The sequence below is a fragment of the Momordica charantia genome (genome assembly GCF_013281855.1).
Source record: "Momordica charantia cultivar OHB3-1 chromosome 4 unlocalized genomic scaffold, Mcharantia_2.0 BLBB01000004.1, whole genome shotgun sequence".
In the NCBI taxonomy this organism is placed as follows: domain Eukaryota; kingdom Viridiplantae; phylum Streptophyta; class Magnoliopsida; order Cucurbitales; family Cucurbitaceae; genus Momordica; species Momordica charantia.
Window position 1 is genome coordinate 26,531,761 of NW_028275162.1, and position 27,177 is coordinate 26,558,937.

Sequence of the window (27,177 nt, forward strand, 5' to 3'; positions counted from 1 at the left end):
ATGCCCTTCCAGTTAAGAATCATCTTGTATTCTAAATAATATTTACAACCTAAAATTAACTCTGGACTTTGAGAACTGTTAAGGGAAATGAATAAATGTCAGGAGTAGTGAAGGTTATATTATTCCAATGACCATTCTTGGTACAAATGAGTCTTGACATTGATTTAGGCGCGATGCGAAGTTTCTAAATCTATGCATAGCAAGAACAACTGATAAAGAGATTTATTTTGCAAGTTTGTTTGAACCTAAACAGACATTGATATCTAGTAAACTATGTATCACATTATAATTTCAAGATCCTAATGTTCAGAGATCAGCATTCCTGGCTTGGGTTATCCTAAAAGTAAACTCCCTAATGCTCTGAGTTCTCTAGAAGTTAGCTCCATGCACGATCAAGTGAATAAAAACAATCCTCTATCACTCTCATTTATTTTCTGTATAAAAGAATGACAATATACACCGTGGAAATTGTAAATACACACCTCTATGGAGAGAAATTATTCAGTGTAACCTCCGACTCGAGACCTTCCTCTCATTTACAGCGAGCTTGTATATTCTGCTTAATTGTAGTTATCCCTGACTGGAACTTGGCTGCCTTTACAATATTACTGAGGCTTCACTCCCAGCGCAGACTGTCAAAATATAGAAATAAAGAGGCTTATAAAGAAGAAAAGAGAATAGCATATGGTTTTCAAGCATTTTAATTCGTAAAGTTTTGGGAAGATACAAAACTGACCATATTAAGAAGGCGGAGGGCAGCTGGACGGGTGAACTTCCTTGCAAAAAGAAAACATATGGATGGTCTTCCCTTACTGGTACACCATTCTCTTCGATATTCAGTTTCATAATATATATTATCAATACTCTGCAGAAGGCAAATGTTATTTATCACGAACCACATGAGAGGAACTGAAAAGACAAGCAACTTGCTGGCTATGTGCCTGGGGATAATTTTACTATGTATCAGTCGCAGACTGAATGAATAATATATCAGATTAAACTCTCATTTGTATGAGTAAAGTGAAGAATCGCATCGTTTTGGGAGTGTTGCAGAGGAAGATAAAGAGGGCGTGAATAGGATCCGATAAATACAAGTTAAAAGAATTTTAGTACCTCAAAACCTTGATGGTGGTTCAGTTATTTACCGAAAAATGAGGAAACCACCTATAAATAATATTTTGAAGCAATATTTGGAAGTTCCACTTAACTTGGGGAAATGCAAAATAGATGTAGCCACTCGATTAACACAAGTTATGAATGAGCACTAAATACCTTTATAGATTGTATTAGATCAAGAGTAGCATCTGAAAATTTGTATGTTACAGGATGCCAATTACGACGCTCATTGTCTTTGGAGAATGAGAGATCCCATGCTGAATATGAAAGTGATCTTCGTGTGACTTCTCCTTCAAGCCCTTCTTGCTGAATCATGAAACGTTAATGATTATTAAACTAAACAACAAAATCTAAATATATATACCTTTATTGGAACTCTAGTATTTGTATGATATAAAATCTTGAGAGCATTTGGAAATTATTAAATAAAGTTTCAGGTAAAATTTTTTTCATTATTGTTAGAAAATAGAAACTCATACTTTGTGTCACCATTTGGATGTTCAGATCATTACCACGTGAACAAGCTTTGATCTAAATTGCAATTTCAGCATATTACCAAGCAAAAGGACGTATTCTAAGCTTCCAGCAACGACGTCAAATGTTCTCTGAAGTATGACATTCAACTACTAATATTGCATTTCGTGCACAAAGACTAATATATGATTATCGCCAACAAGAACAGTAAACTAAAGCCAGTTTTTGGAAAGAGAGTGCAAGCAAAAGTAAAACATAGGATCATAGCATGCTTGGAATGTTCATTGTCATCTTCCCCCTCCCTCATGGTAAATAAGATCCTAAAGTTTTTGAGGCTCAATGTTCTATGCTTTTTTAGATAAACAGCCGAGTTTTTCTTGAAATGGAAAGAGCTCTAATATTGAAAAAAATCTTACAGCCAATAAAGTCTGAACATAATGTTCATCAGGTATGCAATTGTGTTCCTTCCATGCATCATTAGGCTGCACACAAATTAGTTTCAAGGCATAAGATACACAACCTTGGTAAGTTAATTCTTAAAAAACAATTTATATTAGTATAAGTTCCTTTATATTAAATCTAATTTCATGGTACATGCTACAATTATATTGTTAATATGAAACCTAATTTTATTTTGGGAAATGATAAAAAAATTTTCGTATGATTGAAAATTCTTACAAATGGACGATCCCGCCAAAACTCTGGTAGTGACTTCCTCTGCATAATCATCAAACATAAAGCATGAGTTAAATAGTTAATAATAATCCTAAATTGATAACAAAAAGGGGCATGGAAATATACACAAGTAAACGTGAAGAAGCTACCAAGAGGCAAACATGGCGTCCATATAAGAGAATGATAAAAGTTCAACAAGATGACTTGCCTTACAATGCTGTTGAAACATAGGAAAGACTGTACTGTCCTTCACCACAACATTTGCATGCTTTCTTGTCAATACAACCCACTACAAGAGGATAATGAAGACCATGAGTAATCTGCAGAAAATTACATGGAGAGAAAATATTTGATTTTATTGGGTTATTAGATATTATGATTACCTGAGATCCTTTCCTCCAGTTGTAAACAGGAATTAGAGGATCCATTTTAGGATTGTATCGCCCTTCCTTTGTATCAGCAAAACTGATTTAATCATTTACTTGTTAATAATATTTACTATCAACGTTAAAAACTTTGATAACATGCATGAGGATAATTTTAATCCAATAAATTGGCAATAATAAATTCCTTCCACAATGAATGTTGATGGATAAAAAATCTCAGTGATGGGCACAGACATCGTTTGAAAAGTCTCGTATAAAGTTTAGCTGATATACGTTTAAATTCCATAAGCTTGAATAAACTAAGATGTGAATCATTCTGAATACAAAGAAGCTACAAGGAATTGGTAGATTAGCTTATTTGTAACCTGCAATCTCTTTAGCATAAAACAAAACTTAGCTATAGTTGATGAAGTTTCAATTGGAAATAGAAAACAACACATCAAAACTTTCATAATGTCTTCCAACTGAAGAAACTGTCATTGGATTTAGTTCCAACTTCCAATTTAGCTCTAGTTGTAGTAAGTTATATCCAAAGATTATAACTCTAGTTGTATGGAGATATATTTTAAAAAATGCTATTTTTATTTTAGATAATTGAAGTGGGAGGGGGGAGTCAAACAAGAAAAAACACTTCTGCAGAAGTAGAGCTATAATGTATTATAAATTAGTCTGCTTACCTGTCCACAAAACTAGTTGAAGTTGACATGACATAGTCATATGTGTAGCTGAAGTTGTATAAAGGTATGCAGCTGAGAAAAGATCAATTAACTGAAACATTGTAAGGATTGACTAATCCCATAAGACAACCTTCAAATAACATATTGGAGAGAACATAACACATGAAGTCCTCATCCATAAAATTAATCAAATAAATAGCCTATACCAAAAAAAATTACTAAATGCTTTTTAAAAATTTCCCTGACCACATAAGAGACTGCACAGGCTATTCACATCAAGTCTCACCTGTCAGAAAGAAAAATAAATCGCTCATTCAAAGTATCAGTAAGGGCATGTCTAAGCAATATACGTTCTGCCTCAATCATGCTTGCTTCACCCCAGTCTACCTGGTATACAACAGACAACATTAGCATCAAGACGAATATAGACATGTAAATGAACTTTGCAGTGAAGCAATCCAACCAATTAAATAATATTTCCTCATCCTACTACCCTTGATGTAATAAATTTACATAGAATCAAGATTGAAGACTGAACGGGGTCACTAACCCTCTAAACATATTAATGCTTGTGCACCATAAATACAAATAACTGTAAAATAATGCATTTTGGTACTCGGAAAGCAAAACGAGCTGAGGTTGTGAAGTATTTACTCAGTTGTATCACATTTCATGAGATGTAGCTTTTGAGCAAATGATTGGCTACTAGCTTTTACAATAAAATTCTTTTGATGCTCTTGCAGCAATCTTCACTGAGCAGCAAAGATGCTACAAACTAGTTATACTTGAGAATTATACATACATATTAGCCGCCTAATAAGGACAAGCACCACAATTACTTAACCAGAGTATCAATTTGCTGACAGTTCGAATTTCTCATTCCATTGTAGAAATCGTTACCTGTATACTGTCATTAACTTGACGATTCAAAAAATAGATCGATCTTGTCGTCGCCTTGTTAAATAAAAACCCTGGCCTCGAGTGAACAAAGATTGAAAACTTATTCTCCCCTTCCTGCAAGTATACTAACTTCGTTAACGCTATGTGCTACATAATTTCGAAAAATGATAGAACATTAAATCTTATAAAATGATCAAGTAATAATTTACAGAAATTGCTAATAAATATCCGTATAGAAATATTTAGCACGATATCAAAAACACTACCAGAAAAAACGCATCCCAAAGTATGTCCAACGGAAGCCGGTTTCGAGCTATGAACAGAAACGCGATTTTCGGTTCCTGAACTGATTGAGGATGCAACGACGCCAGCATCATAACCCGACCGTACCGAGTCTGCATCAAGACGAAGCTCCCGAAGCAAAATACAAGCAATAGAACAATCGCAAGCTTCCTCTTCCATTTGAAGAGCGCTTTCCGCTGCGCAACCTTCTGCTTCATCGGACTTCCTCTCCTGTTCACTCAAATTGCTCCACCATTACAGGCACAGCAGGAAAAACAGTACATCAACGAGCTCATCGTGATATGTATCATCGTTTCGCTTCCTTAAACCCAGCACGATCCATCGGCTGGGCGAAGCAATTTCCGATTATTCGAGCTGCGAAAAGGCGAATTGAGTGGAAATTGGAAACAAATTGATGACGAAATTGCGTGGTAGTGCGGTAACGGAGATCGAGAAGCTTGTGAAGAGCAAGGAGGACTCGTGAAAGCAGAATTTTCTTCGGCGGCAGCGTAGGAACTTGAGAGAGAGAGAGAGAGAGAGAGAGAGAGAGAGAGAGAGAGAGTTGGAGTGAGATAACTTCAGTTTGGGTGCTCTGTGAAGACAGTTTAGTTTCCCCTTTCATTAAATTATAGTTGGATTTTGATATTTATATAGGCTTCAACTTTGCGTGCAAAGTTGGGTATTCTCGTCCTTTCTAATTAACTCCATGTTTTCCAATTTTCATCCACAAATTATGAAACTTCTAATGGTTAAATATTTTTAATGTTTATTAGGGAAAAAAACACATTTTAATGTAATAATAGTTTCGTGCTTTTCAACTTTACCACCATTAAATTAGAAGTAAAAGAAAAGGGATACTTATTATGTTTTTCAAAAAATTAAATAGCTCGACAAATATATATGTATATATCAAATCAAACCTACATATTTTATAAACGATTCCACAAGCTCAAAGCAAAAACTAACTTGATTTTAAAAAACAAACATTCTAATTATATTCCCAACTTCAATCAATTTACTGGCTAAATTTTAAAGGGTAATTTATAGTCCTCTTGCCTAACAATAAATGGGAATTCAATAATTCTAAATGTGTATGAAAAAATTGCAATCCGTGTTACTTTTAACTTTTACCGAGTAGAGATGGATAAAAACATTTGTCTCTGACCAAAATATCACGAGTTTGAATCTTCACCTTCACATATTGTATTAAAAAAATATATTTTTAAGTTTCAATTGGCAAGGAATAATAAGTTAATTTCTTATATGGACAATTATTGCAATTCAACCATTATTATTCTTTGTGGTCGTAGTTTAGGGGTAAGGCATTTGCGACCTTGGCATTTTGCTATTTTTTCTGAGGTTATTGGAGATTCAATCTTTATTATTGTACCAAAAACCAATTATGTGTTTTCATCCATATTTTACCATTACTTTTGAGATAGATCTCATCTTAAAAGTTAAACCAACTCTCATTTCGAATATTAATAAAGAACAATTATATTTTAAAAATAAGTTTAGTAAACAAAATATCATGAATTTGAATCATTATCCATAGTTTTTAAATCTCAATGGTTTTTGTTTTGGCTTATTTCATTATCAACCCAATTATCATTAAACAAAAAATGCTATTAATGAGTAAAATAATTGTCAAACTAATAAAAAACATTACTTATTTTTTTAAAAAAATTAGTGGCAACATTAATTAATAATACAGTGCGAACTAAAAATGAAAAGAAAACGATTGAAAGCCAAACTAAAAATTATTGAAAAAGAAGTGGGTCATGTCGAGTGTAGACTGCAGCGGAATCCGAGTAGGGAGTGGAAACAAAGTTTGGTCAGAAAACTAATTATGTATTCTTGGAAGACACTCTTTTAAATTATAAAGTTTCATGTGCATTTTGTAAAATAAGAGTTAGTTGTAGCATTTTAAAATCCAAGCAACCCAAACCCAACAACTGGTTGTGTTGGAATCTTGGGAAGTTAGTATCTCTATGTCAAACTTAGAGAGATTTAATTGATAACAAATTATAAATTTTTAATTACTTTTTTTAGATTTTGTTTGTTTAAAGTTTTATCTTAGATCACCATACGACGTCGTTTCAAAGTCAATCTTCCACAGTCTGGTTCAGAACTAGAAGGAGTAGCTCTGCCTTGGCGAGGATTACATTACAGCCTATGGGATCGTTATCCTTTCGTCCTCAAATCACAGTGGAGAGGTCTGAAAATCTTTCGATTCTGACCTAATTTTCACGTTTTCAATTTGGTTAAATTCCCTCTAATGGCCGTTCGTTTCGCCATTGAAGAGGAGCCTCCGGAAGCGAAGCTGGAAGATACAAAATCTGCGCATCTCAGAAATCTTCTGTTCCGATCGGACGTTCCTCTAGATTCAGAAATTTCGCCTCGCGGTTCCGCATGAGTGTTGATAATGGAGGCGCTAATAGGAGCGGAGCTCGGATTGGTTCTGGAGATGCCGTCATCATCGTCGACCATGGCTCTCGCCGCCAGGAATCTAACCTCATGCTGAGTAAGCTAGGGTTTTGGAATTTCGAATTTGCTTGAAATTTTTTTGAAGTTCTATGCGTCTAATCCACTTGTGGCTCCGAATTTCTTGAAAATTTCAGATGAGTTTGTTGCTATGTTTAGGGATAAAACTGGTTACCCTATAGTGGAGCCTGCCCACATGGTATGTTCTTTTAACTGTTTTTTCACTTGTTCATCCATATATTTTAGTTTTGAATTATCCTACATTTTGTATTACGTTCATCTCTGTTCCCTATTTTTAACATCCGTAAGCAGTAACGGAGAATATTGTTTCATCCTTAATATTTATGTTGAACCCTTCAACTTATGAAAATATCAATCTACTCTTAAGTACAGCATCACGAACATTCAAAATAACATGGACCCAACCCAATAAATAATGATATCTTTAAATATGAATAGTATAGTAGTACATAACCTCCCCCCTCTCCCGTTTTTTAATAATTGAGAGTCGCTCTCCTATGCTCAGGGGCGGAAATTATTCTATTCTATCGAGCTACTAGAAGTTTCTTTTTCATCGTCTTTTTCTTCTGGTCCCGTGCACGCATGTTTGAACACAACACATGATGTTAACTGATTTGATTAGAAAGAGTAACAGTCACAACCACGTCTAATGTACTTGTGCTTTCTTGGTCTATTCTTAGCTATTATTGGTGTGGCCGGCCGGGGGCTCTAATGATTTTTCTTCTACTCTGTTCTGAAACTACACAGGAGCTGGCCGAACCGTCGATAAGAGACTCATTTGCATCGTGTGTTGAACAGGGGGCGAAACATATCATTGTAAGCCCATTCTTCCTCTTTCCCGGCCGACATTGGCAACAGGTAGCTCACTGTAAGATGGTTAATTTGATGCGATGAACCAGTGTCTGTTTCATCTTCTGTGACTTCCAGCAACAGGATTGATAGAAATGGCTGAAATTTTGCAGGACATTCCTTCCTTAACAGCTGAAGCAGCAAAGGATCACCCAGGAATATCATATATAGTAACAGCTCCTCTTGGTCTTCATGAAAAACTTGTGGTAAGAATTTCTCAAGTGGACTTTTTTCCAGTACAGGATAATGAAGAAAGCAAGGGCATACTTCATAGACTCATAAGTGATAAAAGAAAAAAATATATTTGTTCGAATTAAACTTGGGTATTCTGTTCGCAGGATGTTGTGAATGATAGAATAAATCACTGCTTAAGCCATGCTGCTGGAGTTGCAGATGAATGTGAAGTTTGTGCTGGAACAGGCAAATGCAGATTTTATTAAATGTATTGAAACCTGAAAGTCAGAAATCGGGATGGAACAATGTAGTTTTTCGATGACATCTACCCGAAGGGCTTCTAAGAATGTTGAAAGGAAGAGTAGGAACTTGGTGGTTTTTCTTTATTGTATAATTTGTATTTGAGAGCAAATGACTACTGTACACAATAATACTAATTTTCACAAGCTTGTTCAATCACAATTCTCACAATTGGTTTTGAGAACAGTTTCCCAAACAAACTTATTAGATTTGTTCAATCACAATTCTCCCAAAAACTTGCTTTACCCAATTCCAAACTCCATAGAACTTCTCCCTCTGTATTTCCATGCTTGCATTAGCTCGAGCCTGAGCTTGAGCTGGGGTTTCTCTTTCTTCAACCGTTTCCCTTCCTGTAACCACAGTCCATCCAACCCCAACATTCTTCACAAGGAGATCGAATAGAATAGAACAGAACAGAAACCCAGCTGAAAATTAGCTTCAAACTCACCATATTTTGTGTCATGTTTCTGGCGTTCCAGCCGCTTGGTGAAGGCCTTTGCCGCCGCGAAGACATTGGCCGGAATCTCCCAGCCGCCGCCGAACACGCCATACCCTTCCTTGGGCAGCGGCTGCATCAGATACTCCAGCACCGCCAGCTCCTCCCGGTCTACCCAATATATGCAATTCACGGGACACGACTCCACTGAAACCTGCAAGAATCAAACGACGCAGTTTAGTGTACTTTACTTTCTTGTAATTTACTCTTTTTTTCCCTTTTCTTTTTACCTGAATTTTTTTGTCATTGTCTCCATACTGAACCTGAACTCTTGCACGGCCAAGAGTCTCATCCATGGCGAATGTATTACTTGCATGGTGCACGCATTCCCTGCACCCTGTGCAAAATTATGTAACTTGGCGAGTTCAGTCAATTTATACCTTCCTTGAAAAGTTTTTATAAAAAATCCACTTTATCAAAGGCGACGTGACGACAGGCAAACTAGTTAAGACATCCCGATGTGACGGCAGGTAAACTAGTTAAGACATCCCGACCTCTCTAAAAATTGGAGGTTCAATTGAACTATAATAAAATCAAACAACTCATCCTAAATAATCTTTTCTAGCCACAAGATCTTCTAAAACTAGTTATATATCTCTAAAATATAGTGTGTGTTGATTTTATTTAAAAATCAAGTCTCCTTATATATATGTTTGATAAAATTTGTGAACAATTTATATAGTGAATAATGAAGGATGCACATGCACAGAACCATACCTATGCATGCATTTCCATCGACGAACAAAGCCTGAGGTCTCAGAGGTCCTTTCCAGGAGCTGTAACCTAATCCGGGGGAATAGTTTCCAAACCTCACCCTCGTCTCACCCATTGAAGAATCATATTCCTTCCTTTGATCCTCTCTCATCAGAACCCTATACGCCTCGTTCAGCCTCAACGTATGCTCGTGGCCCTAACAGAGTTCAAAATTCATCAGACAGTAATGTGTTTACGATCAATTTTTGAAATAAATAAACAACCTCTTGGCCTGCGATATCCGGATGGTACTTCTTCTGCAATTTTCTGTACGCTTCTTTGATTTCTTGAGTCTTTGAATCTGCAGGAACTCCAAGCACCTCGTAATAGTTCATCTCGTTCGATCTTTCTCTAGCGCTGCATCGTATCGCCGTCCGTCTCTGCCTCCTTTCGACCAAAAATTTTTCGTCAGAGCTTCCGCGAAGCAATAAGTATTGTGTAGTAGAAGATCTAAGTGGTTACGATTCAACGCTATACATAAGCTTGAGGAATTTAAGCTCTCTTCCGCTCCAAAATTTAAGACGGAACTCCGATGGTATCTGTAGAGGAAAATTTTACCTTAAGATGTGGTTATGTTCATTAGAATGCGCGATAGATGGAGAAGCCATTGCCATTGAGTGTTGCATAGATGGAACAGTGGAGATGGCCATGACTGGCGAGGAAGAATTGATGAAACTGGAGATTCTTTAGGAGGTTTCTGGGGGAAGAATTGATGAAACTGGAGATTCTTTAGGAGGTTTTTGGGAAGACAAAGTTTCTGCTGCAAGTCGGCAGTCCAGGAGGAGGAAGGAAGCGTCTGAAGTGGATCGGATATTTCTTCGCATTCGAGATATTTTGAATAATGTTTTCGTTTTCCATTGATTTTGCCTCAGTTTTTGTTTTATTTTTTCTCGTATAAATAGCTCTTATCCTCATATTTAGACATCAATAATAAAAGTTTGTGTTAATTGTTAAATTAAAATTATATTAAAAAATTACCTATAATGGGCAGCATAACTAATTATTGATTTGTACTTAAAAAAACCCGTTATTATTATCGAGGGAGCAAATCGAGCCGGACATGTGTCAGACGCTATAGGCGACAGCGCGGCGCAGTGCAGGATCACAAACGATTAACACTATATATTGTGCATGTACATGTACACGTCGTTACTATAACTGTGCGGGTGATACGTCGAAGACTGCAACATGCAACTTGTGGCTATAGGGGGACAAACTGGTAGGCGAATGCATCGCCCACGGGTTGTCAGGGACGTGCACCCTAATCCGTCAATACCTCGTAGAGATTCGACGTACCACTTCACCTCTAATCATCGTCTTTTATGGTCGACCCATCGTGCCTATTAAAGGGAATGACCCTATCACTATAAAATAAGGTGAAAAGTCTGTCACTAAACCTTTCGTGTTTACTCTTATTTTTGAGTTTATTGCTGCAGGTTTATTTGCCCCTTCGAAGAAAAAGACAACCTAAGGGACACGTGACCCTCTCCGAAATTCATTCTCAACAATTACATTTGTAGTTTGTCGGTAGAAAAAGACAATCTATTCGAGTTGCATAACTTCCACAGGTGCTGACGCCTCCGACAGTGCCTCTTAAACTGTTAATTTTTCTTAACTCATACCTCATTAATGTGCCATTTTTCTTATTGAAACACTTAATATAAGTATATGACTAACAAACTGAAGTTTGATTAATAAAAATTGGAATAAGCTCTAATGCTATATTAAACCATAATTAATTCAAAGCTTAAATTAATGAAATGTTATAAAATTGTTTAAAAAAACGAAATATTAGAAGGAAATATATTTCGTCAAGAGAAAAATAGATAAATAAGAAAAGGTAAAAAACCGACCATATTAATAAAAGTTGTTATCTCTCGGGCTTAATTCTAACATTTTTATTTTTATTTAATATTTTGTTAATTTTACATTTAATATAGTCTATAACATAAATCATATACCATAGCATATTGTGTAAATTGATTCAGCCTTTGTAGTTTAGTGATATAAAATTGATTTTTTTTCCCTAAATTTATTAAATTTAAAAACTCTAATTTTCAGATTGAATTTGCTCGCTTTACATTTCAATTTCACTGCTAAATTAGAGGAAAGAAAGGAGTAAATATTGAAATGAAGGGAAAAAAAAAGAAAAAGAAAAAAAAAAAGGAAAAGAAAAGAGAAATAAGGTATCGCAATTGCCGCAACCAGCGATTTCCCGCCATCGTTCCTATAAATATACGGTGCAAATTTCCGTTTCATCTTCTATGGCATTTTGAATTTAGCTCCATGATTAGCGTCTCCACCGCGAACTCGAGCTTCTTGCCTTCCACTCGCGCTCACGAACACCCACACTGAAGCTCTGAATCTGTTCCTGTAACTGTCAAGCGAAGAAGTGCGCAGAAAATGGAATACTAGTTTCGTCAACGATCACGCCTGAGTAATCTGCTATGAAGCATTTCCGATAAGATTGAGCTCAGAACTACCTCGGTACTACAGCGTTCCTCGATTTATATTCTATTAGATTACAAAAATGTAATGTTAGAGAGCTTCTCGACGGACTTTGTTCAGGACGGTTCTGAATTTGAGATTACTGGTGGATGATTTCATTGTTTGAATTAATTTTTATATACTGGATGCCTCTGCTTGATTGAGCCTTTTCACACTTGGTGCTTCTTCATATTTCTGGTTTTTCTACATTGTATTTACTTTAAAGACTTTTCCGTCTGGATCTTTGAATGTATGAGGTCGAGATTGACACTAAGGATCGTGCAAATGTCTATTCCTTCTTCATAATGTTTAAACAGTAGGTGTTTATTGAATTATCTGCTTGTTAATTGTGTAGACCTTACTATTGACTGTAATGTTTTCCTTGTATCAGTATCGATAAGCTCAACTTGCCTACATCAGTGTCCAGAAGTAAGCTTGAACGCGATGGTGGACTCATATTCACTGAAATCAGTGTCAGATTTACCTGCACCTTTTCGTTCGACTTTTAGTTTCAGGTAATGTGCCAGTTCTATTGAAACTTCAGCTCTAGTATTCTTGGACACTACTGCAGATAGATTGTTATTTTAGCAATTATGACTTTTCGCTGATGGATTTCAAACCGAGGAAGTGTCTATGAACGATATATTTTTTTTCATATTTAAGTTCTCTGTAAATTTTCTAATCGTTAGACTTATTCTTATTTTGCCTATTGCATATCATTTTCAGTCGCCTATTTCTTGCTGTAGAATGAACCAATCATCGCTTCCTATCAATCTGCTTAGCAGCATCAGATGTGTCATTGAGTTTGTAATTTGTATCTATTTACTTTCCCATTATTTCTCAAGAAGAAAGTCCAAATTACCAACAGTTTGTTTCATAAGTAGAGTAAATTCCAAGTTAGAGCAGAAAACAACTGTCTTAACTTCGTAAGTGATGTACTATTGACGCTTTAAAGATGTGAGATGACATCCAATTTTAAAATTGGAGGACACAATCTTATACGACTGTTTCCTTATATATGTTGTGTCCTCTCCAACTCAAGTTGTGTACTAGGCTAATCCATGTTCTCACTTACTAATTTCTCTACATACAGGTACTTCAATTCACTGCAGAGTGAATGTTTCCCTGTTTGCTTCAACTCCGATGCAAACATGGTCATTTCAGCACCTACTGGTAGTGGTAAAACCGTACTCTTTGAGCTCTGCATTTTGAGGCTTCTTTCAAAGTTTATTGCCGAAGGGAAGTTCATCCATGTGAAGGGAACTCTAAAAAGCGTAAGTCTCATATGCAATTACGCCATTGGACAGGTGTAAAAAAGTGCTAAATTTATTCTTGTCATAATAGAGGAGAGCATTGCAGTATATGTATATAATTCATATGCATGCATTCTTCTCTTCAACAATTTATTCCATGTTTCATTTCTTCTCTCTTTTTTTATTGCGCGCGTGTTCATATACATACAAAGATGTTATTATTTGCATAATCTTTTTCAAAACTTATTCAGTGGGAAATTACAATTTTGGAAAGCTTTTGTTCTTTAGATGAAATACCTTCAAGTTGAAATTTTGTGTGCATCTAGTGTTATATTACTATAATATCATTCTTCCTTTTACATTTATGCAGATATACGTTGCTCCATCTAAGGCTTTAGTACAGGAGAAGCTCCGTGATTGGAATCAGAAATTCGGGTCCTGGGGGGTCAGTTGTTTGGAGCTAACAGGAGATAATGAAACTTACAGCATGAAGTATATTCAAGAAGCTGACATTATTCTAACGACGCCTGAGGTCAGCGCTTTGAACACAGGATTCTAATGAGGATATAGAATCCTTCTTTTAGTGTATCAATTCTTATATACAAAATAAAGTCCACATGCAATTCAATGCTAATAACACTTTTAGCCACGCAATTCTTCTAAGTTTATCATTTCCATTCAATCGTTCTTTTCAAGAGAGCGACACTTCTTGCTTAACATGATTGTCCCAAGCTGCATAGTCTTAAAATTTAATAATTTTAGGCGCTTCTTGTAGTTTGAATTTCACTTGCATATATTTGATTCAGCGATTCCATACTATAAATAAAAGAGATGGCGTTCACTGGTTCCAATTTTAACATCATCTTTCTGGAAGGCTAAATACTCTTTCCTCTAATTTTTTTGCATCGATTAGAAATTTGATGCAGTGACTCGGTATCGCATAAAGGATGGTGGTTTGAGCTTTTTCAGTGACATAGCTCTCGTACTCATTGATGAAGTTCACCTTTTGAATGATCCACGTGGAGCAGCCTTGGAAGCCATAGTTAGTAGAATTAAAATGATTGCTCGCAGCCCCGAAATGAAATCCAGTCCTCTCTCTCAAGTTCGTTTCTTAGCTGTATCTGCCACAATCCCAAATATTGGGGATCTTGGTAAATTTTACTTTAGTTTGTTATTGTTAGTTTTACTACCATTTCTAAGTATCTGAAAGTATTTAAAAGTTTTAAAAATGTTAAGATTGATTAAAACCATTGCAGCGGAATGGCTTAAGGTTCCTGTTCAAGGAGTTAAAAGGTATGCTTTTGGTATTATTTAACAGGCACACCTAGTGTCTTCATTGCAGGAGTAAGTATATCTGGTTTTCAATGTTTCATCAGGTTTGGAGAGGAAATGAGGCCTGTGAAGTTAACTAGCAAAGTATTTGGTAATTGTCCAATTGATTTCTAAAATTTCTAGTTCTCTGGTTTGCTTCTTTGTCAGATACAGTACTACTATCTTAAAAATGTAGAATGGGGGAGTACGAATTATGATGGTTCAGTGCTTAGAGTAAATGGGAATATCAATAAGTGTGCAGTACGTGATATATTTTGTATTTTTTGCTGTTATATACTTATTTATGTAATCCTCCTGCAGGCTATGCCCCTGCCAAAAATGATTTCATGTTTGAGAAGGTATTTGATTGAAATTCGGTATAGGTTGTTTTCAAGAAGTTACGACCTGCAAAAGATATGTTTGGAATTATCTAACCGATCCCAACTTTATTTCATTGTGTATTACAGCGCCTTCAGAACTACATTTTCGGTAAGTGGGACCATTAAATTTTCTTTTTCTCTGAACCAATATTCTTTTATGTACTTCTGTTTCCGGACTTATATTAATATTGTTACACTAAGAAATGTAGATGTTCAAACGAGTTTGCAGATGTTCTCATGCAATATTCAAGAGGAAAATCTGCTTTAGTTTTTTGTTCAACTAGAAAAGGAGCGCAAGAAGCAGCTCAACGGCTGTCTCAAACAGCAATGACCTTTGGTTATTCAAATCCATTCATTAAAAGCAAGGAACAGCTGGAAAGGTTACGAGAAGCTTCACTATCATGTAGTGATAAGCAAATGCAATCTAATATTCTTTATGGTGGTAGGAGGCTGACTTCTTCTTCTTCTTCTTTTAATGCACTCTGAATTTATTGCAAAACTCGTGTTGTTGAGTTATTATTGGCTACTTGATGGCGTGGAAATAAACATCTCACAAATTTACAGTTGGCTATCACAACGGCGGGCTTTGCTTGAAGGATCGCAATCTCATCGAAAGTCTTTTTCTCAAGGGTGATATTCAAGTTATTTGCACTACAAATACTCTTGCTCATGGAATCAACTTGCCGGCACATACAGTCATAATAAAATCAACACAGCACTTGTATGTTCAGCATCTTTTAATATTCAATGTGTTTCGGAATTCTAAAAGAAAAAATGCAAGAAAGTTGACAGATATCTCCTGTCTCACTCAGCTAATTTCTACCTTATTAATGTAGCAACAAGGAGAAGGGCCTTTACATGGAATATGACCGGTCCACAATATTACAGGTTCTTCATTGTCATGATTTTCTTTCATCTTGGGTCGTGCTTTTCACGTTCTTGTTGTGATCCCACATGTAAGTTGGATGTCTTTCTGAAATGCGGTGGAAATTAACAGAAAAGACTCACAGTCATACTCACATACCAGAGGAAAATAAGAATGTATATTTCATATTTTATATCTTTCAGGGAATTGTCTTGTGGCCTTACAAATATGGTTTGCTTTGTCATACGCAGATGTGTGGGAGAGCAGGCCGGCCTCCATTCGATGATACTGGTATTGTCATAATCATGACAAGAAGGGATACGGTAATGCCACGATGCTAGCTTCATTTTTCTCATTTTCTTTATTCACTTATGAAGTTTACAGCGTTAATTGGTTTAAACATCGATTTTCTTATTTCTACACAAAATATCTTTCAATAATACCTTTTTTATTTGGTCTCAGGTCCATTTGTATGAGAATCTCCTGAATGGATGTGAAATTGTAGAATCGCAGTATGTCTTTGATTCAGTACGCTTGTCATATGGAGCACTTTAAAATGTTTTGTTTTTACATATCCTCTTCCAACTTTAGACTGCTTTCATGCGTGACGGAGCATTTAACTGCGGAGATAGTTCAAATGACAATCCCAGATATAATAAAGGCAATTGAATGGATTAAGTGTTCCTATTTATACGTAAGAATGAAAAAGGTATGTTTGTTTTGCCATCCTTTTGAGTTTATAGTCCAGATAATTTTGTGATTATCTTAACCCATTTTTTATTTGTTACAAATTTATTTCAAGCTAGAATCCAGAGAAATATGCTATCAGAAATGGAATTTTTAATCACAATACAGAGAAGCACATGGAAGGTACTATCACCTTCTCTATGGTATAATTTTGTCGAATTGTTAAAATTTTTTGCACTTAACCCTCCATATGCTCTTCTTGAAAATTATAATCAATTATATTTTACAATCAGACATTTGCATAGAGAAAGTAAATGAATTATCTCGACATCAGATGATCTGGATGGATGAAGATGGCTTCCTCTTGAAGCCACTAGGTAACTTTTAGGGAGTAACGACATCAAATATTTTCTACTAACGAATGAAATAAAACTTCCTGACTTACATTTTTTTTGGTCAGCAGATCCCGGGAGGTTGATGACAAAATACTATTTGAAGTTCGATACCATGAAACACATTATGCAGGCCCCTGAAAATTGCAGTCTAGATGAGGCATTACACATCATCTGCCATGCCGAGGAAATTGCTTGTATGTGCCTCTGCCCTTTTTACCTTGTGAACATGCTGGTTCAGAATTCAACTGAAAGAGGTTATCAACAATTTGGGAAACTGAAGGGATCCAGCTTAGGCGCAATGAGAAAAAGCTTCTTAACGATGTAAACAATGATAAAGATGGGAGGCTGCGTTTTCACATTCTTGGTGAAAAGGGAAAGAAGAAAAAGCGTATACAGACAAGAGAAGAAAAGATATTTATTTTAGCAAATGATTGCTTGACCGGTGATCCTTCCATTCATGATTTATCCCTCAGTCAGGTTCATTTTCTCATAATGCAAGTGGCTTTTAAATCATATGGTGCTTGAAAGAAGTCAAATTACAACTAATATCCTTGTACAGGACATGAATTCTATTTGCTCAAATGGATGCAGAATTGCCAAGTGCATGAAAGAGTATTTTGTATACAGAAAGAATTACAAAGGAACCTTCAACTCGATGCTTCTATCAAAGTCTTTATATCAGAAACTCTGGGATGACAGTCCCTTTCTGCTCAAACAACTACCCGGCATTGGAATGGTGACTGCGAAGGTTTCTATTTAACCTTTTTTTTAATTGCTTTCTAAAAGATTTCGGTTAGGTTCTAGATGAAAAGCCTTTTTCATTCTCTGAATCCTTTCAATTGTTCTTTCAAGGCGTTGCATTCTATGGGAATCAAATCATTTGAGGCACTTGCTGATGCTGATCCAAGGAAAATAGAGATAGTCACTGGTAGAAAATACCCATTTGGAAATCATATCAAGGAGTCTTTATCATCTTTACCACCGGGAGTGGACCTAAAGCTTGAGGAAGTTGAATGCCCCAGGCAAGGGAAGGCCAAGCTCATCGTAACATTAACTAGGCTGCCCCAGTCTTACCGACCAAGTAAACAACATTACGCTGATATGGTATGTTGACTTAAATATCTAATTCTGTTTTTCACGTAGAATAGACCGTTGCGACAGAGAACTTTTCTCTCTCGCAGATTGTTGGCTCAGAAGAAGATAACCAGATTCTCTTCCATGAGAAAATAAGGTGATTCCTTTTGACACTTTAATGTATAACTTTAGCAAAAGACTGAGCGTGGATTTTATCCAGAAAAGAGATAAAGGTTCGAGCTTTAGATATTCATAAAAATTACCACTTTTTTGGGTCAGAATAATGCTTTAAACATCTCGTCTGGAGTTCATAGTTCCAAATATAGCCTTCAGTTTAACTCGATTTTTTTGTGCAGCAGAGTGGATGAATTCTCCAGGTACGCAAGCCTAATCCTACTGAAAAAGCTTGGTTGAATGGCATTCATTCTTCACCGAGCTACGAACAGCTTCTTCTGTTATCATACCATGTTGAGGAAAGTTTTGTTCTTTTTGCAGCCCCTACAGTGCAATTGTTCTTGTCCCACATCCTCAACGAGGAAAGTTGACGATTAAAGCTGATCTTATTTTTGATGAATACAGTAAGAATCTATGCTAGCTGTTTTGGAAGTTCTGCAAATTCACTTACATTGACAAAATTCCTAGCGCCCTTTGATACATTTTTTGAGCGTTTCTTCATTTAGTTGGCATTGATCTCCACCGAAAACTTCAACTAATGGAACGAAATTCAAACGCGAGAAACAAATGGGGAAGAATGCCGTCGTCCTCCTTTCATCCACCTGAGGAATTATATGTCATAGACGACGACAGCGAGCCTCTACCACAAGATGCAACCAAAGAGCTGCCTAGATCTGCCGACTCGAACGCGTTGCTCGACTCCATGTGAGTGATCTTCACCTAGATTCCTAAACTTTTCAATAGGAGTTAAATTGGGTACCCTTTTCCATAAATTGTTCATCCCTTGGTCTTTTGTTAAGAATATTTATAAGAGATTTAATGTGGTATTTGAGCTGGAGATCTTGAATCCTACAATATAATTCGATTAAACTTTTGAATTCATCGATTATTTAATAGTTTATTTTTTACATTTTCTTTCAAAAATTTCCAGGCCGAGTTTCAACCTCCTAGATGAAGAGTTGGGCGAAGGTGCGTAAAGTAGCTTCGTATTATATTTCTCCCCTTGATTTCTTTCTAACTCGAAACTGTCGCAGCCGAGCCTGCAACTGGGAACGACGAAGATGAATGCAAAATCATCACGGAACGAACTGTATTTGACCACATACGGGAGAAAGCCAAAAGCTTCCCTGTGTTGGGCGCATCAAAAAACAGAGCTTATTTGCCAGCACCAGAGGCATACAGTCTCACTAGAAATATGCAGCAGATAGAACTCCAGGTTGAAGCTTTGGAAGAGAAACAGAGAAATGAACCTTCCCCGCATGCCAATGTGGATTCATTTTCAGGATTCAGAGAGGAACTAGGGAATCAATATCTGACCCTACAAAACCACATCACCTCTGGATCACATGAAAAGGATGATAATAAAGGTACGTATCTATTTTGTGTAAATTTGTTAACTTGGTTTTCTGTTGTTTTCAGGTATGACAGTTTGAATTTTTAGTCAAATTTTATAGGTAAAAATAATTTTTTAAAAACTACATTTCTTTATTTTAAAATTTTTGACCTAAATTTTGAAAATATTATTAGAAGTATATAACAAAATAAAAATTAGGTCAAAGTAAGATGTCTAATTTTAATTTTTGAAAATAGAAAATAAAAAACGATTTTTTTAGTACAACAAATAGGAGTGTAAGATTCGAGAGATAGGTGTTAATTACTATCTCATGTTGGTAAAAAAACAAAGGTTTAAATTTTATCTAATTTTCATTTTGATGTCTAAATGAAAGTTGATTTTGGTCAAATTTTTATTTTACTTTCCTTTAACATTTAAATTTCAATTAGGGTCCCAAACATCTACTAAATTTTACCTTTAATCTTCATCGTGAAAAGCGGTATATTAGATCATGAGTTACTTGGTAAGTGAAGAGAATGAATCTCATTCATATATTTTCAGTCTAACGGTACCTAGAAAGAGTTTACTAAAAGTTGGATGACTATAATTTAGGACTACAACTACATTACCAATCTATTTCAATATTTAGTATTTCCTTTATCATGATCAAATTCTAATGATTCCCAAAAAATACAGGGGAGCTTGAGCTTGATCTTCAGACGGAAGAAAGTAAAATCATTGTAACTGAGGAAACCATATTTGATCATATAAAAAGAAAAGCCAACAGTTTCCCAGTGGTATCCCAGTTTTGTGTAAATACAGCCGGTACATACGGCAAATTGAACCAGCCGTCGAGAGATTCAAGTCTTTCACTTTCAGATGCGGAACTGGCATCCGCCCAAATGCTGTCTTTTGATATCTCCATGATGAAGGAAAAGAAGCGGCCGCGGCCAGCGAGCCCTAATATCAGTAGCACCTGGAGCCACCAGAGCCCACCGGTAGACAGCAAAAAGAAGTGCTGCTCCCTAGAAACTGCCACGGAGACCAGGGAAGTAGATCCTTTTGTTGGATTTAAGAGCGTCTTTTCATTCCTTTGACTCCTTTCTCATCTAATATGGATTTTTATTTTTTATTTTTTTCCCTAATATCATATATGGGCGGTTATGTGCCATATTCGGGTGTTGTGTATCTTCTAAGAATTGTATTAAAAATTGCTTTTAAAAAATGTTAAAATGTTTGAAAATATAACTTTTTGCTAGTGTGTTTTGTTGTTTATTTTAAGTTAAAAAAATAGTACATTTAAGGTTAAAAATAATCTTTTTATAATTTGTGTACAACCAAAATTAGTGGTTAATACATTGTCGAGAGAAAATCTGTCAGTACAATGTAATACAAGTTTTTCAAAAATGATAATGAATGAATAAAACTGCCTGACATAAGCTTGACTAAGCAACAGTATGATATCTGCTCTTTCGATTGAGGTAAAAGGAATCTCTATTCTTTATAGAAATGTAAGAGTAATATATAAGTTGATATTGGATTAACCTAAAGGGAAAAAAAAAACCGGAATTGGATAATTGAGATGTGTACGAATTTGCGAAGGGAAGCATTGGAAAGTTGGCATGAATGATAGCTTCCAAAGGAAAAAATTGTAGGTGGACGGCATACACATAAACCCCCCGTGAAAACTCCAGCTGCTGTTAAAACCCCTATAAATTCTCCTCCGCAGTGTCCAAATCTCAGCGATGAGATGAGAGCCAGACTCTTACGAAGCGCCATGCCAAGCGCCACACTGTTTTCTTCGCCCGTTGCTCCCAAAAACCCTTCTCTACCTTTCTCCCCCACCTCTTCTAGTCTCTTCAATGGACGTCTTCTCCGGAATCAGCTCTCCTGTCCGATTCGCTCCCCTGCTGTTTCGCTTCGATGCTACGCATCTTCTTCTGGTTTTGATCGAGTTCGCGTCTTGAATCCTATTGTCGAAATGGACGGTAAGACACCAGCCTGTTGGCTTGTCAATCTGTTCTTATCAAGTGAATGATGGAGTATGGTTATGGAATCGTGTTTCTGGCTGTAGTTCCTTTGGCTCTGAATCAGTTTAAAAACTGAGTAATGTTGATACTGAATTTGAACTTTCGAACTCGGTTTCCTTCCGCTTCAATCACTTCAATTTGAGCTTGAGTTGATTAGTTATGATTATCGAATTCATCAGATTCTTGTCTTGTAAACTTGTATTTTGCCCTTGGATGCTTGTTACAGCTTAACCGATTTTCATGTTTTTCTTTTTTACATTTAGGTGATGAAATGACGAGGATCATATGGGCAATGATAAAAGAGAAAGTATGTTTTTCTTGACTTCTACACGAACTTTGATTGTGTTTGAATCTTTTGGAGAGAGAGATGATTTGTTCTAATGTCGATTTTCTTTTCATAACGTTGTAGCTTATTTTCCCGTACCTGGATTTGGATATAAAGTATTTTGACTTGGGTATATTGAATCGAGACGCTACTGATGACAGAGTTACCACGGAGAGTGCAGAAGCCACTCTCAAGTAAGTTCTGCTGGTAGAATTCCAACTATTTTATATTTGTGAATTGTAACTGTTTCCTTATTTTGGATTCAACATTATCTATTCCCTTGTGTGTTAATGGCGTGGCCTTTCAAAGTGGAAGGAAGCTGTTCAAACTATAAATAATGTATATATGGGTGGAGAGCTGAGATAAGGAATTAAACGAAATAGCAAGTAATTGATTGCATTGGGGTATATGGATACCAGTTTCTGCTCGATTGACATACTCTTTAACTTGGTGTTTATGTCAGATTTACTAAAGCAAATATAACTGAACTTCTGCTCAATCATAGCACGTTACATGAGTTATTTTACCTAACTCAAAGTAGTCTTTTTGGTCCTCCTTCTGACCTTGCGAATGCAGGTACAATGTTGCTGTAAAATGTGCTACAATTACTCCAGGTTCGTCATTTTTGTCCATGCAAGTCTCATTTCTTACAAGCAGCGAATCATATAGCATACTAATTAGATTTTCCTCGCTTATTTCATTATTTGCAATAATTATAAGCTTTATTGATCTCCCTTGATCTTTGTATCATTTTTCAGATGAGGCCAGAGTCAAAGAGTTTGGACTTAAAGCTATGTGGAGAAGTCCCAATGGGACGATTAGGAACATTCTTAATGGTTTGTTTTGCTAAATACAGTCTCTTATTTTACCAGGGAAATTTCTGTTATTTTTGGAAACTTAAAGATGGTAATCTTTAAAAGACACATTATGTGGAGGTCTGTTGAAATTTTATTTTGCCTCTTTACAGAAGGCGTCTCTTGGATTTTGAGGCTGAGAAGTTGCTAGCTTCCTCAATTTGCTTCAATTTGTCCACTTGCATCCACCATTAGATGCTAGGATATGGTCCCTAAATTCTTCAGGGCATTTCACTTCTTAATACTCTTAAGAAGATCAAGTTCTTCATTTGCACTTTGGTGCAAGATGAGCTTTAACATGCCTCCCAAAATTCAGAAAAGGCTTTTCCCTAGGTTTCGTCCTTATTGGTATGTGTTGTGTGAAAAAGTAATGGACTTTCTTCTTTCCTTCCATTATAACTTTGCAGTCAAGTGTTCGACAAAAGTGTTTGGTGTTTTCATTATAGTATGGTGTTTTTGTTACAGTGTTAGGGAGGCTATGTGTGTATTTGGACACAACCTAACAAAAAAAAATAAATAAATAAATAAAAGAGAGGTAAGTCTTATAGTCTAATGTTTTTAAGGTTGTTTTCTTGGGAAATTTTGGTGGAGTGAACCTTCATATTTTGGCAGTAAAACTAAGACGGTGGGAAGATGTTTCGGACTTAGCCAAATGGTTGGCTTCTAGTTGGGGTACCCTTTCTTAGGATTCTGGGAATTTACAATTCCTTTGTTGGTTATACCAATTGGAGACCTTTCTGAGCTCTATTGGTGTTGTGTGGATATCTTATGTAGCCCATTTTTGGTTTTCCCTTTCATGTTAATTTATTTTTAATGTCGTATACAAGGAGTATGAGCTTCAATATAACATAACTTTTTGTGTAGGTACTGTTTTCCGAGAACCTATCTTATGCCAAAATATCCCAAGAATTGTTCCTGGTTGGAAGAAGCCCATATGTATCGGCAGGCATGCTTTTGGTGATCAATACCGTGCCACAGATACAATCATCCCGGGGCCTGGAAAGCTTAAAATGGTGTATGGTGAGATGATTTTCTTTTCTTCATTCATCCTCATGTGTTGCTCTGGGAGAACCTTTTTGTTTTTTTTTCCTCCTGACTTTTTATTATTTGACTACTCTTATTCGTTTCTTTCTATTCAGTTCCAGAAAATGGGGAGACACCAACAGAGCTCGATGTTTATGACTTCAAAGGACCAGGCATAGCACTTACAATGTATAATGTTGACGAGGTTGGTCTTTTATTTATTTCTTCAACCCTGTTCCTTTTTTATATCACATAAATTCCCCTTTTAATACGTTCCTATGCAATTGGTAGTCTATTCAAGCATTTGCAGAGTCGTCAATGTCACTGGCTTTTGAGAAGAAGTGGCCTCTATATTTGAGCACTAAAAATACGATTCTCAAGAAATATGATGGCAGGTGATCTTTGCTTGGTCCCCTATACCTAATTGCTTGTACTGTTGATATCTTCTTGTCAGTTTCCTAGAAATTGCCGAAGTGATAGTTCTTTTAATACTTGCCCGCAGGTTTAAAGATATATTTCAGAAAGTGTATGAGGAGAAGTGGAAGCAGAAGTTTGAAGGAAAATCGATATGGTTTATTACATTTAACTCACATGGATCTTTGTCGTTGTGCGTAATCTATTGCTTATGTCTGAATATATTTTGGTTTGGCATTTAGGTATGAACATCGGCTTATTGATGATATGGTAGCCTATGCTGTGAAAAGTGAAGGTGGATACGTTTGGGCTTGCAAAAATTATGATGGGGACGTTCAGAGTGATTTACTAGCACAGGGTAATGCTATCAGCTTTTCTGTCTGGATCCCATTTAAAGTCAAATATACATCCATACCATTTGAGAATTTTTATGTCCATAACACCTGTGGGAAACAGTTGTGTTTTTCACTAGAATCTATGAATTGGGATACCCTTTGGTTACTTTGATTGCAATAATGAATTTAACGATAGATATATATAGACAATGATTACTAATAATATAATTATCAAAAAAAGCCACTACTCACTTTAATGTCTTCTAATGGTTATTTTCCATTGGCAGGATTTGGATCTTTGGGACTAATGACATCTGTATTGGTGGGTATTAAACACCCGAGTCGAGAATATGGAATTTATTATCCTCATGGACTCATTTCCTTAACAAACGCCTCAAAAATTGAGATTTATTGCAGTTGTCATCTGATGGGAAGACGTTGGAAGCTGAGGCAGCTCATGGCACTGTAACGCGGCACTACCGATTATATCAAAAGGGACAAGAAACCAGTACAAATAGTATTGCTTCTATTTTTGCATGGACGCGCGGGCTCGAGCATAGGTAATGACCCCAAGTGTGTGAAAATTTGTTGGCATGCTATTCAGAATGGTGCATAGTGCATACATTTTGTGGTTCTTAATTCTTCTAAATAGTGTATGAACACTTGTATATGAATCACTTCTAGCTTCATTAAAGGTTACCAAAACCATCGTTTCACTGAACTACTACTGCAACTTTATAATTTGATGCATATTCATAGTGGGGCTTTGCTAAGTAGTGAATTACCTAGGAACTGACAATTTTTAGCTGCAATGAAATGTCTTCAGGGCGAAATTAGATCACAACGAGAGGCTGTTGGAATTTGTTCAGAAGTTGGAGGCTTCGTGCATTGAGACAGTGGAATCCGGGAAAATGACAAAGGATCTTGCCTTACTGATACACGGATCCAAGTAAGGTTTCAAACATTTTATCTCATACACTTCTCTGATATTCCAAGTCTAGAATTATTCAGACGCGTAAGCTTCTTGCAGGGTATCAAGGGAGTTTTACTTGAACACGGAGGAATTTATCGACGCCGTGGCACAGAATCTGGCTGCAAAACTCCAGCAACCTCCTGTAGCGGTTAACTGAATGACTTGTTATTATAAAAGATGGAGATTCGATTTTTGATTTCCAAGGTGAGAAACTCTTCACTCTCTTTCTCGTTGCTGACCCAGGATTCTGATGATGTTTCTGAGGTGGGTGTTTTTCTTTCTGACCTTCGCCCGTGCTGTGCTCATTCGTCTGCCGTTAGTTTTGGCTTCACTTTTGGGGAGGGCAACGGTGCTGCCCACCAACTTGCCCAACTCGCCTTGTCGTAGCAGATTGACAATGTTTGGTTTGAAGATGACCCTATGTTATTTCTCGCATTGTTGATTCATACTAGTGCTTACTCGTCCTGTTTGTTTACTTTTTCCTTTCCTCCTAAAAAAACTGAGAAACCGAGAAATAAAATAAGGCTCGCCAGTTTAGAGTTGCATCGATTGTGACATGTATATGTACTGAGTATTCATTATTATATTTACTTTATTTATAAATGTAAGCCTCAAAATTCAAACCTACACAATTTTTTATAAGTAAATGACACTTGACAATTGGTTAATTAATTGTATTGTTTCCCATTTTTGAAAATCTATTATTTTGACAAATAAAATAAGAAGACCAGCACACTCGATTAGAAATTCATTTTGACAAATCAAACTATGCTCTCATACTTCAAATTAAACTAAACAATTGGATTTTCCTCACCAGCTTTGTTTTTTTATATAAAATCTAGATGTCATGGGTCATGACTGCATTATTTGTTTTACATGGATTCCAATAATGCCCTTGTTTTTTCATATTACAGTTCAATATTATTAATTACATTTAGATTACATTGCGAAGATTACCAATCTGAACATAGTTCAATATTATTAATTACATTTAGATTACATTGTGAAGGTTACCAATCTGAACATAACTCAATTGGTTATCAATTTGAACATAACTCAATTGGTTAAATTACAACTATCGTGTCTAACATATCTACAAAATTTAAATAGTCTTATTAATAGGACTTTGAACTTTGTTTTAATAGGTACTTGAATTTTCAATTTTAAAAATGTCTAATAGTTGACTGATTCGTTAATTTTAAAAAATGTCTAATAGTTGACCGATTAGTTTAGTGATCATATACAAAATTGAAAGTTTAAAAACCTATTAAATAAAAAATTAACATCTATCAACACAGCCCTAAAAATTTAGAGATTAAAATTGTAATTTAACCTGAGATGCATAGCCCAAGATGGACCAAATAAAAAACATCTCAAAAACGAAATTAAAAAGTTTATAATAGAAATTGAGACTAAAATTTGTTTGAAAAAAAATCAATTTATTCACTAAACTAATAATCGCATCACTCAAAACCCTTAAAACTTTGAAGTGAAATAATTTACCTCATAAGGTTCCGTATGAAAACGATTAATGCATAATTGTCGCACACGTAAATACTTCTTTAAATGTAATGAAATATTAGAATTTTTTTGTTTTTTTTATATAGCAAATGAAATATTAGAATTTTGGTTCTTAGGGATATAAATTAATTTGTCGGTACATTATTATTTTCTGAA

The 27,177-nt window shown here is 35.8% G+C and overlaps 5 protein-coding genes across 8 annotated transcripts; 3 read left to right on the top strand and 2 right to left on the bottom strand.

Moving 5' to 3' along the window:
* Positions 1-262: 262 nt before the first annotated feature.
* On the bottom strand, positions 263-5,120 carry LOC111006707 (Core-2/I-branching beta-1,6-N-acetylglucosaminyltransferase family protein). 2 transcript variants are annotated; one of them, XM_022278777.2, is made up of 11 exons: positions 4,495-5,120; positions 4,229-4,342; positions 3,615-3,715; positions 3,329-3,400; positions 2,649-2,730; positions 2,474-2,554; positions 2,269-2,307; positions 2,007-2,072; positions 1,273-1,422; positions 737-865; positions 263-632 (listed from the first exon to the last, which is right to left on the bottom strand). In XM_022278777.2, exons 1-11 carry the CDS (start codon positions 4,726-4,728, stop codon positions 606-608), a joined length of 1,095 nt encoding a protein of 364 aa, XP_022134469.1. In that variant the 5' UTR covers positions 4,729-5,120; the 3' UTR covers positions 263-605. The 2 variants fall into 2 exon arrangements, with proteins under 2 accessions (XP_022134469.1, XP_022134470.1); XM_022278778.2 differs by lacking the exon at positions 263-632 and having other exon boundaries at positions 810-941.
* Positions 5,121-6,501: 1,381 nt separating this feature from the next.
* SIRB (sirohydrochlorin ferrochelatase B) lies at positions 6,502-8,494 on the top strand. The gene is made up of 6 exons (XM_022278807.2): positions 6,502-6,726; positions 6,814-7,034; positions 7,132-7,193; positions 7,763-7,873; positions 7,978-8,070; positions 8,203-8,494. Exons 1-6 carry the CDS (start codon positions 6,686-6,688, stop codon positions 8,302-8,304), a joined length of 630 nt encoding a protein of 209 aa, XP_022134499.1. The 5' UTR covers positions 6,502-6,685; the 3' UTR covers positions 8,305-8,494.
* Positions 8,399-10,467, bottom strand: LOC111006725 (chaperone protein dnaJ C76, chloroplastic). 2 transcript variants are annotated; one of them, XM_088123420.1, is made up of 6 exons: positions 10,146-10,467; positions 9,812-10,037; positions 9,552-9,744; positions 9,065-9,171; positions 8,787-8,988; positions 8,399-8,688 (listed from the first exon to the last, which is right to left on the bottom strand). In XM_088123420.1, the coding sequence occupies exons 1-6, from the start codon at positions 10,235-10,237 to the stop codon at positions 8,543-8,545; spliced, it is 966 nt and encodes a 321-aa protein (XP_087979546.1). In that variant the 5' UTR covers positions 10,238-10,467; the 3' UTR covers positions 8,399-8,542. The 2 variants fall into 2 exon arrangements, with proteins under 2 accessions (XP_087979546.1, XP_022134498.1); XM_022278806.2 differs by having other exon boundaries at positions 9,812-9,974; positions 10,146-10,464.
* Positions 10,468-11,753: 1,286 nt separating this feature from the next.
* RCK (DNA helicase ROCK-N-ROLLERS) lies at positions 11,754-20,707 on the top strand. Its single transcript, XM_022278734.2, has 28 exons — positions 11,754-12,074; positions 12,466-12,589; positions 13,168-13,348; positions 13,698-13,859; positions 14,241-14,478; positions 14,584-14,620; positions 14,704-14,750; positions 14,960-14,997; positions 15,106-15,127; positions 15,248-15,460; positions 15,583-15,739; positions 15,855-15,906; positions 16,135-16,206; positions 16,346-16,395; positions 16,475-16,592; positions 16,690-16,753; positions 16,864-16,947; positions 17,034-17,159; positions 17,246-17,442; positions 17,525-17,713; positions 17,818-18,069; positions 18,147-18,196; positions 18,399-18,416; positions 18,535-18,617; positions 18,720-18,918; positions 19,145-19,182; positions 19,248-19,580; positions 20,243-20,707. Exons 2-28 carry the CDS (start codon positions 12,519-12,521, stop codon positions 20,641-20,643), a joined length of 3,492 nt encoding a protein of 1,163 aa, XP_022134426.1. The 5' UTR covers positions 11,754-12,074; positions 12,466-12,518; the 3' UTR covers positions 20,644-20,707.
* Positions 20,708-21,154: 447 nt separating this feature from the next.
* On the top strand, positions 21,155-26,045 carry LOC111006675 (isocitrate dehydrogenase [NADP]). 2 transcript variants are annotated; one of them, XM_022278732.2, is made up of 15 exons: positions 21,155-21,534; positions 21,840-21,883; positions 21,986-22,095; positions 22,478-22,515; positions 22,660-22,737; positions 23,620-23,775; positions 23,895-23,983; positions 24,070-24,173; positions 24,281-24,349; positions 24,435-24,550; positions 24,815-24,849; positions 24,945-25,087; positions 25,354-25,476; positions 25,558-25,704; positions 25,821-26,045. In XM_022278732.2, exons 1-14 carry the CDS (start codon positions 21,297-21,299, stop codon positions 25,655-25,657), a joined length of 1,443 nt encoding a protein of 480 aa, XP_022134424.1. In that variant the 5' UTR covers positions 21,155-21,296; the 3' UTR covers positions 25,658-25,704; positions 25,821-26,045. The 2 variants fall into 2 exon arrangements, with proteins under 2 accessions (XP_022134424.1, XP_022134423.1); XM_022278731.2 differs by having other exon boundaries at positions 25,558-26,045.
* Positions 26,046-27,177: the final 1,132 nt, after the last annotated feature.

What these genes read in the sequence shown, in the direction of transcription:
- LOC111006707 (XM_022278777.2), bottom strand. Translation starts at nt 4,728, where the DNA reads ATGAAGCAGAAGGTTGCGCAGCGGAAAGCGCTCTTCAAATGGAAGAGG. An exon ending in ATGTTCAGACTTTATTGGCT is followed by an intron (nt 1,423 to 2,006) that starts GTAAGATTTTTT and finishes TTCATGATTCAG; the next exon opens with CAAGAAGGGCTTGAAGGAGA. An exon ending in ATCTAATACAATCTATAAAG is followed by an intron (nt 866 to 1,272) that starts GTATTTAGTGCT and finishes TGCCTTCTGCAG; the next exon opens with AGTATTGATAATATATATTA.
- SIRB (XM_022278807.2), top strand. Translation starts at nt 6,686, where the DNA reads ATGGGATCGTTATCCTTTCGTCCTCAAATCACAGTGGAGAG. An exon ending in GGAATCTAACCTCATGCTGA is followed by an intron (nt 7,035 to 7,131) that starts GTAAGCTAGGGT and finishes TGAAAATTTCAG; the next exon opens with ATGAGTTTGTTGCTATGTTT. An exon ending in GTCTTCATGAAAAACTTGTG is followed by an intron (nt 8,071 to 8,202) that starts GTAAGAATTTCT and finishes TTCTGTTCGCAG; the next exon opens with GATGTTGTGAATGATAGAAT.
- LOC111006725 (XM_088123420.1), bottom strand. Translation starts at nt 10,237, where the DNA reads ATGGCCATCTCCACTGTTCCATCTATGCAACACTCAATGGCAATGGCT. An exon ending in GAACATAACCACATCTTAAG is followed by an intron (nt 10,038 to 10,145) that starts GTAAAATTTTCC and finishes GTAACCACTTAG; the next exon opens with ATCTTCTACTACACAATACT. An exon ending in ACAATGACAAAAAAATTCAG is followed by an intron (nt 8,989 to 9,064) that starts GTAAAAAGAAAA and finishes TGATTCTTGCAG; the next exon opens with GTTTCAGTGGAGTCGTGTCC.
- RCK (XM_022278734.2), top strand. Translation starts at nt 12,519, where the DNA reads ATGGTGGACTCATATTCACTGAAATCAGTGTCAGATTTACCTGCACCT. An exon ending in ATGATTTCATGTTTGAGAAG is followed by an intron (nt 14,998 to 15,105) that starts GTATTTGATTGA and finishes TGTGTATTACAG; the next exon opens with CGCCTTCAGAACTACATTTT. An exon ending in TGTGAAATTGTAGAATCGCA is followed by an intron (nt 16,396 to 16,474) that starts GTATGTCTTTGA and finishes TTCCAACTTTAG; the next exon opens with ACTGCTTTCATGCGTGACGG.
- LOC111006675 (XM_022278731.2), top strand. Translation starts at nt 21,297, where the DNA reads ATGAGAGCCAGACTCTTACGAAGCGCCATGCCAAGCGCCACACTGTTT. An exon ending in TCCTATTGTCGAAATGGACG is followed by an intron (nt 21,535 to 21,839) that starts GTAAGACACCAG and finishes TTTTACATTTAG; the next exon opens with GTGATGAAATGACGAGGATC. An exon ending in ACGCGCGGGCTCGAGCATAG is followed by an intron (nt 25,088 to 25,353) that starts GTAATGACCCCA and finishes AAATGTCTTCAG; the next exon opens with GGCGAAATTAGATCACAACG.